At 37.5% G+C, this 19,881-nt stretch overlaps 3 protein-coding genes across 3 annotated transcripts; all 3 read right to left on the minus strand.

Moving 5' to 3' along the window:
• Positions 1–219: 219 nt before the first annotated feature.
• LOC108342881 (mannosyl-oligosaccharide glucosidase GCS1) lies at positions 220–19,359 on the minus strand. Its single transcript, XM_017580773.2, has 22 exons — positions 18,863–19,359; positions 18,690–18,763; positions 18,048–18,299; positions 17,564–17,738; positions 17,300–17,386; positions 17,106–17,174; positions 11,753–11,846; positions 11,271–11,353; positions 10,657–10,764; positions 9,529–9,650; positions 6,249–6,356; positions 6,085–6,158; positions 5,499–5,624; positions 5,336–5,403; positions 2,521–2,670; positions 2,213–2,263; positions 1,420–1,476; positions 1,175–1,321; positions 968–1,059; positions 775–884; positions 628–691; positions 220–556 (listed from the first exon to the last, which is right to left on the minus strand). The coding sequence occupies exons 1-22, from the start codon at positions 19,151–19,153 to the stop codon at positions 412–414; spliced, it is 2,547 nt and encodes an 848-aa protein (XP_017436262.1). The 5' UTR covers positions 19,154–19,359; the 3' UTR covers positions 220–411.
• On the minus strand, positions 6,469–7,793 carry LOC128196029 (FT-interacting protein 3-like). Its single transcript, XM_052875544.1, has 2 exons — positions 7,781–7,793; positions 6,469–7,718 (listed from the first exon to the last, which is right to left on the minus strand). The coding sequence occupies exons 1-2, from the start codon at positions 7,791–7,793 to the stop codon at positions 6,733–6,735; spliced, it is 999 nt and encodes a 332-aa protein (XP_052731504.1). The 3' UTR covers positions 6,469–6,732.
• On the minus strand, positions 6,469–8,298 carry LOC108325318 (FT-interacting protein 3-like). The gene has a single exon (XM_052876089.1). It carries the CDS (start codon positions 8,296–8,298, stop codon positions 7,825–7,827), a length of 474 nt encoding a protein of 157 aa, XP_052732049.1. The 3' UTR covers positions 6,469–7,824.
• Positions 19,360–19,881: the final 522 nt, after the last annotated feature.

The following is a 19,881-nucleotide window of genomic DNA, read 5'->3' on the forward strand; positions in this document are numbered from 1 at the left end:
CTTCACTTTGACTGTTGTGTCAAGGTGAAGTCGTACAGGAGAACACAACTTCCTCATATGAGGGGAACACAACTTCCTCATACGAAGTCGTCTGGGCCTCCCTCAACTTTAAATGGTTTTCCACAAATTAATTATTACTTGTCTGTATGCATGATTTGCAAATTCATACCAACTCAACCAAACACTGTTGACAAAAAATAAATAAATAAATAAATAACCTGCAGGAAGTATCTATCATATTCGCATTGCATTTCAGAAGCTTAAAAAATAAATTATTCTACAAAATCTTTCTCTTATATATATAGTTAAACTACAACGTTGCAAGTCACTTACAGCCATGGTGGTACTCCTGAACGAAAGATGAGAAGGAAGCAAGGAATCTAAGTGGTCATAAACCAAGCTGTGTCTATCCTAAATATTGCCATATGCTTCCGCCATGATTAATACTACGAGCGATGTCCAACCAGTAAATGGATGTGCCCCTTTTCCCTTACCCTTAATCTGATCGTACTGTTCCCACAAAAATCCACTTTGTTGATAATTGCGCACTATATTTCTGCAGTAAGGAGGACATACATTATTCAAAAAGTCAACTATTACTTTAAACCGAATAAAATCAAACAATACCTTATTACATTGCTTCTCAATTCTTCATAGACAGCTTTAGCTTTCTCCTGGTGTGGCCCATTCTCTACAAGATTCAAACTAAAGTTTAGTTCTACAAGTTGTTTGCAGAAGTTGTGTCTATGCCAACCCAATTCATATTATTATTACCTTGGGAGTAATGATAGAGCGCTGAAAGGATTCTGTAATTCATGTTTATCCAAATTGGACCTCTCCAGTATGGAGGGTCGTGCTCTGTGTTGTGCTTCATGTACAAAGAACTGTGCAAAAAGAAATATTATTTGGTCCACTATAATCAAAACATATAACCCTTAAAAAATGCATTAGAGAATGGTAGCAAGACCTTGTCTTCGCAAGAGAACGCAGTCCATAATTGGTCCATAAGAGGCTGCGGTTTGAAATGAGTTCAAGCTGCTTTTCCAGAATCCACGATTCCTGAATGAAAACAGTAATATAAAATATGCATATGTGAAATCATTCAAACAAGGAATAAATTCTTAGTTCTTAACATGAAAAGTCGTGAAATTGAGAATTAATGCACATCACTTACAGATGGAATGATCCTCCCCATGAATGGGAATAAACTAACATAGCCAATGTGAGGAACCAATCTCAATACAGGTATCTCCGTAACATCTCGGACAAGTTGGCGAGTAGCATAGTTTCCTGCTTCAACTTCCTTCCATCTAAGTTGAACCTATCATGATTAAGTGTGTAAAGAAACTCTTATTCTCAGTGAATATGGAACTCGTGTATTGCTAATAATTCTAAACATAAGATAATTGTATACTCTACCTTCTCCGTATGATTTCCAAAATCAAAGTACGCACCATATGAATCATCAAAATGCATCTGTATGGAGGACATCAAGAACAAATTAGGCAAACAGTGGCAACAAATTGAATTGACTCTATAGTCCCAAGCAAACAATTATTAAAAATACTTTGCATTGTTTGCTTCCAATTTAAAAAGAAATGGAAACGTAGTTTACTCTCTCCATGTTAAACTGCATAGTTACCCATCACAAAAACAGAGAATCTTCTTTGAACCATTTAGTTTATTTTCTCTATGTTAAACTGAATACGTTATACATAATAAAAAAACAGAATCTTCTGTGGACCATAATACACATGAATCATTGTTAGAAATTTCAATTGCCAAGAGAACTTCCGAAATGATTTGATAACATCCGAAGATGGTTCCATATTCATGCAGTGTACATAATCAGTGGTTATTATGACGTATACAAGTCCTCATTCCTCATAATTCCATAATAATGAGCTAGGAGAAGTCCTGGATGAGAACTCTACACACTGATTTTACAAGATTCATTTCTACAAAAACATTCAGGCACAGACAAAACAAAGGATGCGAGTGTGAAAGTCTTCTAAATAAGGAAAAATCAAGTTTTCTTTTCCATAGTAATTTTCTTTCCACGTTTCAAATCCATCTTGTTCTATTACTGTATGTGCTGTATGCTCTACTCTTTATCTTCACTTTTTTCTTCCTAATTCAGTTAGGCATCACCAAGCAGAGAGGCACCACCACCATGACATATGACGGGAGACATGGATCAAAGATATAATACCTGGTTAAGTAACTCAAAATTCGATAGCAATTTAGCAGTATAACCATAATCCTGCATAGTTTCATTCAATACGTCAATTAATAGGGGATTAATCTGCTGCCAACAATTACTAAAGTTGAATATAGTGAAAACTCCCTTGTATTGAATATACACATAGGGTTCTCTATTTATAATAGAAGAAATATGGGATAAACCCAAAATACAAATAAGAAATATAAACAAACTAACTAAAGATAAAAAATAAATATAAACTAAAGATAATATCTTTAACAACTATAATACTGTGCCATTTATTTTTTAAATTATACCATGCCAGGTTTGTTTTTCATATCCAACAACTCTTGAATGGAACGCATACAATCAGCTGCAAGTAACATCCAGCATCTAAGGTCCAAGTGGTACTCATCTTCACTTGGGTGTGAAGCCCGTGGATAATCATCCAATCCAGAGGACAGTGCCTGAAAATTCCGGCCACAGTGATTCTTAGAATTAGGGATAACAAAGGTTTGTAGTAGTTGACCAACATAAATACTGATAACTTTATTAAGTGATTCTTGGATGCAATAGTTCAAAGAACAAATACAAGTGAGAATTCTGGTTTCAAACTCATCCTATGCCCGTGGTTTATAACATGTTTCTAAAAACAACAAATATAGCCATCCAATACTATTGTAAATAGCAGATTATTAGGATTAAAATATCCTCAATATCTCTATAATAATTAGGAAAAAATATCTTTAGAATATTCCTATTCATTTCAGCATATTTTTCGCTCTATTTTAAAGGTTTTGATTATCACAAATAGAAATGATGAGAATGTAATTGTTGTGGTCATTATCAATAAAATAATTATTTTTCTTACATAGCTCAAGTTGATATCAAAGCTCCCAATCTTGAGAGCCTTGTTTGTGCTACCACATTAACGGTCATCAGTGCCATTTGCCATCATTTTTGGTTTTTCTCCCATACAAGTTTTTTTTGTTACAAATCAAAGTGATAAGGGCTGCATCTTTATTGTCTCTTTGTTTTGTGTTTTTTCCAATGTTTGGTATGAAAGCTTTTAAAGAGGAACATGATCATTTGAGAACAATGGGTGAATCAATGAGTGTCTTTTAGATCATATACCCTACCCATGAAAGGTAAGAGTATATTCAGTACTATTGGCCCTTTGTGTCAGGATGTTTGGATTTTGATTTAGGAGAAACTCATCACATGACTCCTTTTCCTTTCCTATGCTTGTCAATTGTACATCAAAATGACCAAAGAACAAATCGTTACAGTTGCAAATGGTGATAGTGTACCCATATGTGATCCAAGAATATAACTTTAGAGTCATTTATTGTATTGAAGAATGTTTTATATGTCCCCCAACTGACTAATAGTCTTATCCCTATATAAAAGCTTACAAAAGGTTTGAATTGTTCAATAACTTTTTTAACTTCTTATTTTGTTTCATGACCTTGTCATGAGGAAGACAACTTTAATGCTGAGAAGCAAGAGTGAGTTGTATCTATTGGAAACCAAGGGCCAAAACAACACAGATGTCTCAAGCAAACAAGCAACATCAGAAACATTGGCAAATTCCTAGAAACGCTTTCATCATAAAAGACTTAGGCATTCCCTCATTTCTTCACTGTAGAGTTTGTTGAGTCTTTCAAATGTGATATTTGTTAATTGTCAAAGCATCACATGCATCTTATCCCATCTCTAATAATAAGAATAAATTCTGATTTGACTTGATTCACTCTCATGTTTGGGGACATATTTTAGAAACTATTTATAGAGCAATAAAGTTTGTATTTTTATTGACGATTGTACTCATGTCATGTGGACATACATTATGAAAAATAAATCTAAGGTCATTCATAGTTTTGGAAAATATATCAAAAATGAATTAGGTCCGATAATTGTACTAAATATGTGAAGGGAAGAATTGTCAATTTCTAGATTTCTATTCCCAATACCACTTGGGGAGAAGTTGTGTTAATACCCACATACCTCATTAACAGGTTACTCATTCATATCTTGAATAACATTAGTCTTATTGAGTCTTTTATGTCTTTTTCCCCCTACACCCTAGTGTCAAGCCTACCTTGTCAAGTATTTGGATGTTCTATTTTTGTTCACTCTCATAATCCTAATTGTAGTAAATTAGATCCTAGAACTCTTAAATGTTTATTTATTGGTTATCCTCCCAATAAAAAAGGGTACAAATGTATCTTGAGAGTTGAAGTGCCTATATAACCATAGATGTCACCTTTCATGAAACAAAATCCTTAGGTTTAGGAGATTTATAAAAGCAATGGTTTCCTTAGGATATAAGGAAAGTCAAGGACATCATACTTTATTCATAAAGCACATTGTTACATGTAAACTTACACTATTGTTGGTCTATGTAGATGACATGATTATTGTAAAAGATAATGAAACAGAAAAACTGGCTTTAAATGAAAAATCGATGGCCCAATTGGAAATGAAAGAACTGGGAAAACTTAGGTAATAATTACGTGGAATAGAGGTTTTTATTCAAAAAAAGGGGATTTTCATCTCCGAAAGAAAATATGTATTTGATGTCTGTAATGAAAGAGATAAGTTGGGATGTAAAACCTCAGGAGTTACTATTAAATAGAATCATTGAATCATAAGTGAGGAGAGCTCTCCTAAAAGAAAGAAAAAAAAAACAAACACTCAATATCAAATACTGGTAAGAAAACTCATTTATTTATCACATATGAGACTAGACATTGCTTATACACTTAATGTCATAAGTCAATTAGGCATGATTGAAGAGAAAGACCCATGCAAACACTTGACAAATTATTTAGTATTTCAAAATAAAAAGTGTCCTATTGCATTCTTTAAGTACCAAAAAAATGGACGATCAATAGCCTAAAGTGGCAAGAACTCTAGAGCAACCATGTTTCCACCCGTATGCTTAAGTAGGCTTTTGTCCTGTTGTAATACTATTTATCACATTTGTGGTTGTCTAAACATTATCCTCCTTTAAACCATTCCAGTAATTGTTTTGGGCAAATAAATCCACTAAGCTACATATCTAGTTCAGAATGAAATTGAAGACAAGTGCTGAAATTTAAAACTCAATATACTGAGGATGCACATTGCCTTGGGATTTATTTCACGCATTGTCCTATTGTCTCGTCCATGCCAATAGTAGCTGCTCATCTGTTTCCCTGTATTAAAAAGAGATGATAATAATAATGAAAAGGAAAAAAAGAGTCAATATTTTGAGTGCCCAAGCAGACAGCATATGTATTGAGTCTTATACCTGATTGAGTTGTATTAAACCAATGGAACCATGCTTCCAATCGAACAAAGGCACGTTCCAGGAATACAGAGATTTTACTTCCATCCATTGCAGTAAATTCGTTATTTTTCAAGCCACTAATTATATCTACAAAAACATTTTTAACCTAGTTCAAAATCACAAGATGAACATTTCTCATGCTTCTGATCAAAACGGATATTTAATAGGGTATAATATGTACTTAATATACATTGACAAACTATCTCCATAAATTTATTTCCATAAATTTATTACCCAGAAACATCTCAAGTATCATCAAATTTAGATCACTTATACATAATGCAAAATTTAAATCAGGAATGTTAAAAAAGAGTTACACATATATATTGACACAGAAGGGCAAAAAATAACCAAGCAGAAAGTCGTTAACTATCATCCCTCAATGAAAGGGGAAAACTTTCACATGCAACTTGGAATCAAGCTATGGCTTGCTTGAACTTAATAATGGCAACCAATTTCTAGCCTTTCTTTTGAAAGACGATTTCTCATAACTAGAAGAGAATGATAATATAAGAAGGGCATACAGAAAAGGAACGTTAGCATATACCATTTAATGCTAAAAACAGAGTTGGAGGGTTTCCATTTGTTGGATGTTGAGGAACAAATTCCTCAGGGACCCGACTACAAGTACAGAAGAATGTATGTCAATAGGACTGCTCAAAACTTTATATATACAACAATTATTTGAATAAATGTTTAATACTACCACACCTCAGTGATTCAGCCCCCAGAATTTGCTCACGTGGAATCCATCCATCTACATTCATCAAATCTAACCAATGTCCAATGATATCCAACGAGATATGAATATCCCAACGCCTGGTAATGCAAACAAGTGAAAATAAAACATATTTTTAGATCACATGTGTTAGGCTCCTTTGTTCAGGAAACCAAAGAGAACACTCTCTTCTCACAATAACACTTAACAACAGAAGATGAAAGTATGTGTATATATATTATTCAATCTGTAATGTATATAAAGAGAAATACAAGTGTACGTCCCAAGGAAGCCTCCCTTCCTCCACTGGAAAATGTCCAGTCTATAACCCCACAAGGAAAAATATCTGATAATCCTCTCTCCACCTATTCTGTTATTATTTATACTCTCTCTCTACTAACAACTAACTTCTTTTATTCCTAACATTACCTACCCCTCAAAATCAACCATGTCCTCAAGGTTGAAGTCAGGGAACTGTTATTTGATGCAAGGCTCCTCTTCCCAGGTGGCGTGCGCCCTCCAATTCAAATTTGGAGGCTTGGGTGGTGGCAAATCATCCTCCACTATCTTCCCTTCTTCCTGGATTATATTAATTTCCAACATTTCATAAATGGTTTTAGCAAGGGAGGATTCCGCTAAAACCTTGCTAAAGAAAGCTATGGGCCTTACGCTAAACTGCCTCCAATCTCCTTTAATTTCTCCCAGGGTTGCCAAACAAGTAGCTCCTAAATTCACATCTAGCATGTATTCCACCACCTCTTTCCTTAGTGGTGGCTCTGCCCTGCTCAACCTCATTGACACAATCTGGATAACCTGATGCCTAAGACCGTCTAGTTGAATCACAGACAGAGGATGGATGTAGTGCATCTTTGGCAACAAATGTTGTGTATACATAGACAACATGTCTATCACGGATAAGCTTGTGAACCTTATAGCTAACTGCACCTCTCCCATTTTCTTCACACCAGAATTATGCAGTACTAAAAGAGGATAAGAGTGTGTGTACACCCTATCAGCTTCAAGAGTGGACAGCCTAATTCTCACCTTCCCTATTCTTGAATCCTTTGATGCCCCTAATTTCTCTCCAACATGTAAATGAACATTATCATGGACCCCTACTGTGATAACAGTACATGGATCAAAAACCTCCCAAATGTATTGCTCATTCCACCTTAGAGCAAGACTATCCACAATTTTCCTAGTACGGATCCACTTCTGCCCATATTTAGCTACACAATATGCATTTGTGGTTCCTCTACCATCTCTAGTCTTCATTGGCATCAGCCCTTGTGCACTTATAATCCCCAGTTCTAGAATTCCAATGTGGGCCTTCCATAGCTGCTTTGCTGTTGGCCTAAGATCATTACTGTAGTGAGTTGATTCATCGAACACATGGTAGCCACCTTCCAAGCAAACCCTCAAGTGTATCCTACTTGAGAACTTGGTCTCTTTCTTCTTTTCCCCTTCAACAACCACATGTTTTTCAAGGTTAAACCACCTTGTGTTCACAGGCTTATGGTCAAACCTCCTCTACACATTGTGTAAAGGAATGACACACCTTCCCAGGATTTAATCTTTGTTTGGACCAACCCTATCTTTTGCAGTCAGAACCAAAGGCTCCTCAAATGGCTCAGCAACAACAAATATCAAGTCCTCATTCCACATGGGATTTATGGTTTTACTCTGAGATGCTCTAATTCTTGAAAATTGATTTCCCAGATTGGCCTTCTTAAAAACTTCAGGATACCGGGTTTTGTCACTTGGTATCAAGTCCTGAGCCTGAATAACATTGACCCTGACATACCAAAGCTTAGGTGAAAGGTAAACCTTTGATCTTATGTTTGCAACAGCCTCAGGACCAACATTTGCTGCATCAGAATGCCATGCATCAGGAAATGCCTCGTCTGCTTGAGTTCCCATCCAAACTGCCAACATTAACTCTCCCTTGGCTTTCTCACCTCTCCTGTCTTCTAGTTTGTACCATTGTGGAGCCAAAGGACTATTTGGTGGCACACGTTTTGGGATTTCATTCAGATCAAACATCACTCTCCCTACAAAGTCATCCACAGCAACATCTTTGTCTTTCACTACCACCCCCAGAAGAGAAACTTCAATCCTTTCTTTGGAGAAGGCAAAAACATGATTCCACTGAGGATTGGACTTTTTCTCAAAGTGCTTGGTGAGGCCCTTGTAGTTTCCAAGCTTCACTTCAACATAAGGATCCACAAATAATGCTAACTCCAAGATTGACAGAGACAGAAGGTGAGGAGTGATCTGGTTTTTCCGATGCTTGCGGCACCAGAATTTCCAACTCCTGGATGTCCTGGTCGACGCTCCCCTCTTGTCGCTCCGCTGCCAGCTCCTCACAAATGGTACCCCGATTTAATCCGCCAAACCCCCGCGTCAGAGCATCGGTGAACATCTTCCAAGTTGGATGCGTGGTTTTCTTCCGCCAGAAGCGGAACCAAAAACTCGCTAAACTTCCCTCCATGCATCTATAGACGAGCTTCATCTTCTCCTTCTCCGTCATGCTCTGGAGGTCGAAGAGTTTCTCTGCCTGTGCGATCCAGCCCATGGGATCCGCACCTTCAAATGTAGGTAGTTCAACGCACTTCCTCCAACTGTGTCGAACTTCTCCTCTGTCATCTTCCGATTACTCCTCCCAGTTTTCCGACGGTCGTTGTTTGCGTCCAGCATTGACGGAATCAAGTCTTCCTTCGGAGCTCCGATGCTGGTTCCTGGTTCGTCGTTCTCGAGCGCGGCCAAACGCTTGGAATTCGCGAGTTACCGCTCTCATCTCCGCTTTCAACTCTTCTATTGTCAATTCAATCGCGATCAACCTTCCCTCCATTCTTCTTCTTCATCGCGCTCTGTTTGCTCCTCTGATACAGATCTGGCAGGTCGGACCAACTTGTTAGGTTCCTTTGTTCAGGAAACCAAACAGAACACTCTCTTCTCACAATAACACTTAACAACAGAAGATGAAAGTATGTGTATGCATATTATTGAATCTGTAATGTATATAAAGAGAAATACAATTATAGGTCTCAAGGAAGCCTCCCTTCCTCCACTGGAAAATGTCCAGTCTATACCCATAAGGAAAAATATTTGATAATCCTCTCTCCACCTATTATGTTATTATTTATACTCTCTCTCTACTAACAACTAACTTCTTTTATTCCTAACAACATGTAATTTATTGTTTAGTCTTGTGCAATCAAGAAAATAAACATGATGATGATGGCCATGAAGGATGTTAGTTAAAAAACTAACCAGATTATAAGTTGATGGAAACCTTCATCCCACAAAAATCCTCTTGGAAAGAAAGATCGACTTGGTACAGCTGTGTAAAGCTCAGCAGGCCAATATGATATGTAATTGACATCTTCTCTAAGCTGCAAAGGAAAACAACCCAATGATTGTGCTTAAGAATTTTCTTTCACTTGTAAAATGCATTTCAGATTTAACATTTGGGTGTTTATGAATTGGAATCAAAGCTGGTTGAGGATATCTCATAAAGCCTACCTACATTGAGTTCTGACCAAAGAGGAAGTTGAATGAAGTGTCTCTGAGTAAAGTGTTATGGAGTGAAAACTGATAAGACGTTGGCTTTTAGGGTCAATGCTATGATATGGACTTGGTTACTATGAAATGCCTAAGTCCAACATCAAGTAGTATGGAATGTTCAGTGGAGTATATACGTTTGGTTCTACCCCCTTAATAATAAAATTGGACAAAAGTAATAATAAAATTGGAGTAAATCCTTAAATTTAGGTTTATATTTTTATAAAACCTGTAGAGGTTTTTTCCATTTTTTTTACACTCCCTAAATTCATTCCTAACATTTAATATTTCATAGTACAGGTGAATTGCAAAGTTTGTAAAAAGAACTTGGAGCATTCAATCCAATTTGAGCATTCTAGGAGATTAGATAAGAAGAACAAGGCTGGCTACTAAGCATGGCACAATGTATGATCTTAAAAAGTGCTTATGGTCAGAGACATAATTTCAAGGATAATTTTTTTGTGCTGGCATTACGGTAAAATAGCTTTCACTTGAGAAATCTAACAGTGTTCAGATAATATCTGCTTCAAAGTAAATTCTTTTATGATAAGCAGCGTGATTTCCTAGTTAATTAGTTTGTCTAGGTTTTCAGTAAGCATTAATTCAATTATGGACGCAAATGAAGAATTTAATTTAGCCAGAATCCTTTTTGTTAGTTAGCAATCCTCTGTTCAACTTCTTTCTCTCTTATCTCAAAAATTTCTTCTTAACCGACAGAAAATAAAACACATCAAACACAGCTTCCACATTTATGATAATAATCAAATGTCAACTTAACAATACTGATGGAGGGCATACATTTCAGTAAGAACTTAATAAAAAGTTAAAGTAACTCACATTAAGGATTCTTGAAAGAGCAATTTTTGACTGACCATAGAAGTAGCCGATGCCACCTAATAAGTTTCCAATGGCGGCCTTAGCAACAGATATGGATTCAGAATCTACCTGGAAAACCACTTTAAGTATAAAGAATTAATTTCTATTGAGGATAAGTTTCCAAATTAATTGACTCAATCAAATGAAATTTGAGAGATTCAGAATAAATCAAACAAACAAATATCGAAGAATAAGGTTCATTTGGCTAAATAAACTTATACAAGGGCTTATTCAATAAGTACTGACAACCACTAGTGTAGAGGAAATAGATTTAAACTGTTTTCATATATATTGCAAGGTTGCTTTCAAAATGTTCTAGAGAGCATATTAAAATAAGCTATAAATAACTTATCAAGACAAGTTATTTACACAAGCTTCCCAAAAAACTCACATACACAACTGTTTATTTCATAAGATAAGTCAAAATAAGTTGTAAATAAGTTCTTTCAAATTGGCACTAAAAAATTGAATTTGAAAGAACTAAATATTATATATATATATATATATATATATATATATATATATATATATATATATATATATATAATATAATATAATGGAAAGACAACTAGTACCTTTTCGGACAAATTGAAGATTTTCTCAAACTTTTGGTCAAACTCCTGTTCTTTGTATTTCAGTTGATTGGAAAGTGAGGTACCTAACATTGAGCAGAATAACAAAGAAATTACACACTAGCACGTAGCATCCTAATGTCAATTAGAATAAAATATTCTATAAATTTAGTAAAGAGTAGCCTAATCCACTTTAAATTAAATTACATAACATTTAAACAAGAAAAGTGCCTACAAGACAAACCAAAAGCTTTTTAAAGTAAAGTAGACATGTCTTCCAAATCTCAGCCATTACATTAACTGATACAATTAGTCACACTGCTCTATAAACAACCCCAACAATGTCCATCAACATGAGAAGCAGGTTTCCAAGGCAATGACCAACTCCTACATCAATGTAAAGAACTGGATTTTCTCCTTTTCAATGAATGCACACACAAATACACATGCCAGATTTTGCACACTGTAAAGAAGTGTAGTAAAACCTGTAAGCATACTGACACGCTCTTCTTGAGAACTTTCTATATCAGTTCCAGTGATTAGTACAATATCTGTTGTGAAAGGAAATCCACCAATAATCTGAAGCACAAACACTAAAATCAGAACAAGCAAAGTGTAACTACAGGAAAGAAATTTTCAATAGTAGTCATAGATATGTTAGTGTACGTGGGTGGGAGGGTGAGACAGATAAAGAGAGACTCATAAATTAAACCTTAAAAATGTTAATCAGGTAGTAGAAAGTTGTTAGAATTATTGGTTTATGGGTGAGTGTGTATGAGCTGTGTGTGAGTGTGTATGAGTGGTGTGTGAGTTGTGTGTGAGTTGTATTAAGTGTGTTACAACTAGAGAGCACTCTCTCTAGTTCTATAAATGTAAGATTAAGAGTGGAAATGAAATAAGTCCTTTGAGAAATATTTTCTCCTCTGTTAGATCTTAAGTTGGTATCAGAGCGGGTTCATCCTGCTCTGGTTTCCGTGTGTTGTCCACCAGCACTGTCACTGCTGGTCGCACCTGTCCAGTGCCGTTCGTAGTTGTCTGCGGATGTCTCGCCACTATCTGCAGCTGTCAACTGCAGTTTCAAGTTCTTCAACTTGGTTGTCAGCCATCCTTGTATCTGTCAACTACCGTCCACCGCCGTCCACCGCCGTCCGCCGCCGTCCGCCGCCGGCCACCGCTGGCCACCGTCACCGCTCCGTCCGACGACCACTGGATCTGGTTCGCCTCTTCACGCGACAGCCAACCCCACCGGTGGGTTCGCCTGATTCTCCTCCACGCTCCGTCACGCGCCGCCTCTTTGCACGCTGCGAACAGGCGCGTGTTGCCCACGCGCCGCCCTCTGCTCACCGGAAAGTCTCCGCGCCACCTCCATAGCTGTCGCCCTCATCTCCTCTGTCCGTTCTGACCCTCAAAATCTTACTTTGGTGGGTCCAGAAGCTTCCCTTTAAGAAAACCTTAAAAAACCATATAGGGTTTTCTGGTCCTTCACGGTTTTTCTGATTCCCTCTCCTGTTTTTATCGAAGAATGGCATCTGGAAGTGCTCTTTCTTTCTCTGGAAGTCCCTCAATCACTTCCGAAAAGCTAAATGGAAAGAATTATATGTCTTGGTCTGCTGCTGTAGAAATGTGGTTCCTTGGTCAAGGACGTTATGACCACCTTGAGCAGGATGGGAGTCAAGTACCATTTGACATGGCTGAACAACGGAAACAAGCTGATTTTCAATTATGTGCCCTATTGTGGCAATCTGTGGAACCCCGACTTTTGATATCTCTTAGAGCCTTCAAGACATGTCACACCTTTTGGAAGAAAGCTCAAAGCATTTATGCTAATGATATTCAACGTCTCTATGATACCGCAAACAAGCTCGCCTGTCTCAAAATGACAGACCATGATATGGTCTCCTTCATGACTGAAGCCCAAGCAGCTGTGGAAGAATTGAGAATGTTCTTGGAATCTTCAGAAGATATCAAAAAGAAACTTGACCAGTATTATATGGTGATGATCCTCCGTACTTTGCATCCAGATTTGAATCACATCAGAGATCAACTTCTAACAAGTCATGAAGTCCCTTCCTTGGAAGCCTTGACCACACGTCTTCTTCGTGTTCCTGTGTCTCAATCTCAGGAAGCTCATGAAACAATAGAACCATCTGTCATGGTTGCCACGCGAGGAAGAGGAGGACGAGGAACTAGAGGAGGAGGACGTGGAGGACGTGGAGGTCGAGGACGTCAATGCTCTTACTGTAACAGGATGGGTCACACCCGAGAAAACTGCTACTCCTTGCATGGCTTTCCTTCAAAAAGTGCTAATATCTCTCAGGCTGAAACTTCCACTTCCAACTCCAAGTTTACCGAGGAAGAGTATCAAGAGTATCTACGCTTAAAGTCTAACAACTTGGCACAATCATCTCAGTCCTCAAGTACGTCCACAACTTGCATTTCTCAATCCATGGCAGGTCCAAATTCATGGGTAATTGATTCGGGTGCTTCTGATCACATTTCTGGTAATACCTCATTGTTCTCAAATCTTTCCCTCCAAGAAAAACCCCATTTCATTACCCTTGCAAATGGCTCTAAAATTTGTTCAAAGGGAGTCGGTCAAGTTTCCCTGTCTCCCTCTCTAACTCTGAAATCCGTTCTTTTTGTTCCTAGCTGTCCATTCAATTTAATTTCCCTAAGTCAGTTAACCAAAATATTAAATTGTTCAATAACGTTTGATTCAAAATCTTTTGTTATACAGGAGCGTGGCTCGGGGAGACAGATTGGAGAAGGATATGAAGCTGGAGGTTTATATCATTTTGGATTTCGTCCACGGGTATCTTGTGTTGCCGCTCTTCCTCCTAAAGTGTTACATGATCGGTTTGGCCATCCTAACTTGTCAAAATTAAAAAAGATGTGTCCTGAACTTAGTGGTCTTCAGACTTTAGAATGTGAGTCCTGTCAACTAGGAAAACATGTTAGATCTGTCTTCCCTAAAAGATCTCAATCAATGTGTACTTCTAGTTTTTCTATTATTCATTCTGATGTTTGGGGACCTAGTCGCGTCTCTTCTTTTGGTTTTCGGTATTTTGTTACCTTTATTGATGAGTATTCTAGATGTACTTGGGTTTATCTGATGAAAGATCGCTCTGAATTGTTACCCATTTTCACATCCTTTTTGAATGAAATCAAAAACCAATTTGGCCAAGTAATTAAAGTCTTAAGAAGTGATAATGCTAAAGAGTATTTCTCATCAACTTTTTCTTCACTTCTTAGCTCCCATGGTATTTTGCATCAGTCCACTTGTCCTCATACACCCCAGCAAAATGGTATAGCAGAAAGAAAAAATAGACACTTGGTTGAAACGGCTCGTACCCTTTTGCTTGGTGCTCATATTCCTGTTCATCACTGGGGGGATGTCATCTTAACTGCATGTTTTCTTATTAATAGAATGCCCTCCTCCTCTCTCAATAATAAAGTTCCTTTCTCCATTCTCTTTCCCAATAACCCTCTCTTTCATACCTCTCCTCGAGTCTTTGGTTGTGTTTGTTTTGTTCACGACATGTCTCCGGGGCTCGACAAGCTCTCTGCTCGTGCAATCAAATGTGTATTTTTGGGCTACTCTCGCCTTCAAAAAGGGTATCGATGTTACTCTCCTGAAACCAAAAAATACTACATGTCTGCTAATGTTACCTTCTTTGAACAGACACCTTTCTTCTCTCCATCTGTTCAAGATGTTCATATCCTCCAACAGGTACTTCCTCTTCCAGTGGTTGAGTCTAATATCTCAAATACCTCAGTTAATCCAAGTCATACCCAAGGTCCTCCCGAACCTTCCTCTCCACATACTGATATCCTTCGACACAGTACCCCGATGGATACTCCTCTTCCAGAAAATGGTGGATCTCCTTCTTCAGATTCTTCTCCGTCACCATCTCCTGTCACGCCTCCTGATGAAGATGATTCTGGTTGGCCTATTGCTCTCAGAAAAGGTAATCGTTCCACTCGAAACCCTCATCCCATTTATAATTTTCTTAGTTATCAGAGTATCTCCCTCCTTTTATTCACTTTTATCCTCAGTATCTGCTGTGGTTATTCCTAAAACTGTGACAGAAGCACTTGATCATCCTAGATGGCGACAAGCCATGATTGAAGAAATGCAGGCTCTTGACCACAGTCATACTTGGGAGCTTGTGCCACTTCCCTCAGGCAAAAAGGCTGTTGGTTGTCGATGGGTATATGCAATTAAAGTCGGTCCTAATGGTGACATTGATAGACTCAAAGCTCGACTGGTTGCAAAAGGGTACACTCAGGTGTATGGTCTTGATTATTGTGATACCTTCTCTCCCGTGGCAAAAATGACTACCATTCGATTGTTCTTTGCAATGGCAGCCATTCGTCATTGGTCACTTCATCAATTGGATATCAAAAATGCCTTTCTCCATGGTGATCTTGAGGAAGAGGTTTATATGGAGCAACCTCCTGGGTTTGTTGCTCAGGGGGAGTCTGATATGGTTTGTAAATTGAACCGATCTCTATATGGGCTCAAGCAATCACCACGTGCTTGGTTTGGAAAGTTTAGCTCCATTGTTCAAAAATTTGGGCTAAAACGCAGTGAAGCAGATCATTCAGTCTTTTATTATCATTCGTCTCCAGGAAAATGTGTTTACTTGATAGTATATGTTGATGATATAGTTATTACAGGAAATGATACTACTGGAATATCTCAATTGAAGAAGTATTTGTGTAGACATTTCCAAACCAAGGATCTTGGGAGCCTCAAATACTTCCTAGGCATTGAAGTAGCTCAGTCAAAAGATGGAGTTGTAATCTCCCAAAGGAAGTATGCTCTGGATATTTTGCAAGAAACAGGCATGATTGATTGTAGACCGGTTGATAGCCCTATGGATCCAAATCAAAAATTAACAACAGAAGAAGGTGAGTTATTCTCCGACCCAGAGAGATATAGGAGGCTAGTTGGAAAACTAATTTATCTTACTATTACAAGGCCGGATCTATCTTTTGCAGTTGGAGTGGTTAGTCAGTTCATGCAAGCTCCATGTGTTGACCATTGGAATGCTATCATTCGCATTCTAAGGTATGTAAAAAAGGCTCCTGGGCAAGGGCTGTTATATGAAGAAAAAGGAAGCCTTCAAGTATCAGGATATTGTGATGCTGATTGGGCAGGTTCTCCTATTGATAGACGATCTACTACGGGATATTGTGTTTTCCTTGGAGGAAACATTATCTCATGGAAAAGTAAGAAACAAAATGTAGTGGCTCGATCAACAGCTGAAGCTGAATATAGGGCAATGGCTTCATTAACATGTGAACTTATATGGGTGAAGCAGTTCCTTCAAGAACTTAACTTCTGTGACATCCAGGGTATGAAGATGTATTGTGATAACCAAGCTGCTCTTCACATTGCATCAAATCCAGTGTTTCACGAGAGAACCAAACATATAGAAATTGATTGTCATTTTGTTCGGGAAAAGTTATTGTCAAAAGAAATATGTACTGAGTTTGTTGGATCAAATGACCAACTTGCAGATATGTTGACTAAGTCATTAAGGGGACCTCGGATTGAGTTTATTTGTTCCAAGCTTGGCACATACAATTTGTATGCTCCAGCTTGAGGGGGAGTGTTAGAATTATTGGTTTATGGGTGAGTGTGTATGAGCTGTGTGTGAGTGTGTATGAGTGGTGTGTGAGTTGTGTGTGAGTTGTATTAAGTGTGTTACAACTAGAGAGCACTCTCTCTAGTTCTATAAATGTAAGATTAAGAGTGGAAATGAAATAAGTCCTTTGAGAAATATTTTCTCCTCTGTTAGATCTTAAGTAAAGTGTACATGGTATATTTACCTGAAAAACTAACACATTTGGAGCATCATCTAATGAGTCAGATAGCTGCAGTCGAGCATGCTTATGTATCTACTAAAACATGTACATGAGAAAAGATGTCAAGGGAAAACTGAAAAAAAAAATCCATGACCACATTCTTGCATTACATGAAAAGTATATAATCAAATAAATTGAATTGAAATACCATAACCTACTTGTGATGCAAGATTTTCCTCAACAAGATCAGACAAATTGTGAAAGTGAGGTGTGCGAAATCCTGAATAATGCAGTTCCAAATCATCCTGAAAATTATAAAGCATTTGAAAACAAAAGGTTCAAATATTTTAAAATTGTTTAAAAGAAGGAAACACTCTTTAAGGATGCGTAAATAAATCACAAGCAGTGAACCACAAATATCTAATGGTGATTCAAATTACAGAATCTTAAAACTCAATCATTACACTAATTCCCATCATTACCATTGATTTAAAATGTAGCTGCCAATCTCCAATATCTCCCCGAGTGCCGGTTGCAAGCAAAGAATCTTCATGAATGTTCAATTTTTCTCTACTTACATCTAGAGCATTACCAGCTTCATCGGCCAAATAGAAGAAGAGCTGAGCACCTTTCCCAAATTCCTCATTCCACTTAGACCTGAGATTGGACCAAAAAAACAAAAGCACTCAATAGATGAAAGACACTAAAAAGCAAAGCTTGCAGAGACAAAAACAACGAAAAGAAAAACTTCAGCAGTAAAATTAAGAACCAAGTTACTGCTTATTAGGTTATTGGGTAATGTGTTATAGTTAATTCAGGAAATATGTCAAACTAAAAATTACAAGTAACTCAGATTTAAGAAGGGTACCAGGTAGCGTCTACAATGCAGAGTAAGAAAAACTAAAAACAAAATTGTTCTGCAGCAGTACACATTAAAAGTGATTTGAAGTTGATAACATCACTCACTTGTCAATTTCCACATTAATTCGAACTGCCCAATCCCCTCCATAACCACTGCCTTCTACTTTTGATTTTAAAAACCTTGTAGTCAAGGTCATGCCATGGTCAACCAGTACTTGATGTCCAAAATCACGTCCATTGTGCTTTGTCCAACCATAAGTACTCAGGTCATCCTCATGTCTGCAGACATGCCGCAAATGATATCTGCCATCCTTCACACCAATCCACATTAATCCAGCCATCAAAGATTTGGGAGTCCTGAAATAGAAACACCACCACCAACCACACAAAAAAGTGAGAATGCTTGCTTTCTCAATCAAATGGTGCGGACGCTGACATCCTGAACACAATCTAAGACAAAATTTGGCACAACATATTCTGGGTGATGGACAATTTCCATTCATAGATCATTCAAACTATACCCAACTTAAAATATATCCAGACTGCACACCTTTAGCAATACAAGTCTTAACTACCAAAATAGTCTCTCTACTTTCATAACTCCATTTCTGCGCAAATAAAATAAAGCAAAGAGTCTGCATATACCCGGTATTTTCATCTTTCAATAATAAAAAACGCACCCCAAGAACATACTTCTTTCAAAATAACTACGCCAGAATTGTATTTTACCGAAGTTAAAAAGCATACCGGGCACGAATCCCAAGATACGTGTGAGGCCGATAAGTTCCCCAATACAAACTCTCCTTGTGCTCGCCTTGAAACTGTCACCAAACCAAGTAATTCTACTATCTTCGTGTACACCAAAATCATCAAAATTCTAAGAATTGAAAAAAAAAACATCGGAGAAGTAGAAAGTTGACCTGATGTAGGTCCATTATCTTTGGCGCGGGAAATGGCGTAACGGCACGAGGAAGCTTCGGTTCTGTGGCAGAATTCATTAGGTGGCGGATCATAAAGAAGATGGTGAAGAACGCCACGAAGCATATGCCGAGCACCACTTTGAGATTGGCAGTATTGAATATCGGAATGGAGCTTCCGTATTTGCTTCTCTCTCTGTGGCGATTCAACAGAGGTCTCCTTTCTCGACGAGAATCGGCGTCAGAGAGGGATTTCGCTCTGCTCCGAACGGCGGTTCTCCCACTTCCGGTCATTTTCGGCGGATCAGAGATTCATGCTACTTCATGCTTAGGATTTTGGAGTTCAAAGGGAGGGAGTGTTAGCGTAGCAGATGTTTCGGCATGACTCAGAGGTGTTCGGAAGGAAGAAGACGAGTGACTTGATTGTTAATGGACATGGCCGTGCAGTTTTGATTGGGCTGAAATTTGGAGTAACCTTGCCCAAATTCAACTTGTTTAAGATATTTGACCCAATCAATTTCTTCCTGCACCCTATAGTTTTTTAAAGCAATTTCTACCCTTATTTGTTGTATCTGAAGTTCTCTCCTTGGGAAGACACTACCTTGGTTAGATTTCATTGGTTTCTCCGGGAAGCTTTGTAAAGACCTCAAAAATAGTATTTTAGAAATGGTAATAGTTTAAAAGTAATGAAACTCAATTATTTTAATATTAAATGGTTTTAATAAACAAGATTTTTTATTTTAAAATACATTATCTTTATAAATCACTTTTTTAGAGTTCTCTAACTTTTCTTTAGAATTTCTTCTTCTGCGTTCATCTGATTTACAGCCTGAGTGATCACAACGGTGAGATCTTCAAATCTACTCGATCAATTTCTCCAAAAGAGTAATTTAGTTTCTACTATTTTTCTTTGGTCTGTTTGGTTTCCTTTGCATGCGAGTTGTAGTGTTTTTGCATGTGTCATTTAAGTCTTCTATAATACTGTCTGGTAATTAGTGGTTTTAATGGTATACCCAGATCAT

Source organism: Vigna angularis, chromosome 1 (genome assembly GCF_016808095.1).
Source record: "Vigna angularis cultivar LongXiaoDou No.4 chromosome 1, ASM1680809v1, whole genome shotgun sequence".
In the NCBI taxonomy this organism is placed as follows: Eukaryota; Viridiplantae; Streptophyta; class Magnoliopsida; order Fabales; family Fabaceae; genus Vigna; species Vigna angularis.

Coding starts and splice junctions, on each gene's coding strand:
- LOC108325318 (XM_052876089.1), bottom strand. CDS start 8,298: ATGTTTGATCTGAATGAAATCCCAAAACGTGTGCCACCAAATAGTCCT.
- LOC108342881 (XM_017580773.2), bottom strand. CDS start 19,153: ATGACCGGAAGTGGGAGAACCGCCGTTCGGAGCAGAGCGAAATCCCTC. Junction 6,159..6,248: donor CTGGGGGCTGAATCACTGAG/GTGTGGTAGTAT, acceptor CTGTACTTGTAG/TCGGGTCCCTGAGGAATTTG. Junction 2,264..2,520: donor TGAAAAACAAACCTGGCATG/GTATAATTTAAA, acceptor GAAACTATGCAG/GATTATGGTTATACTGCTAA.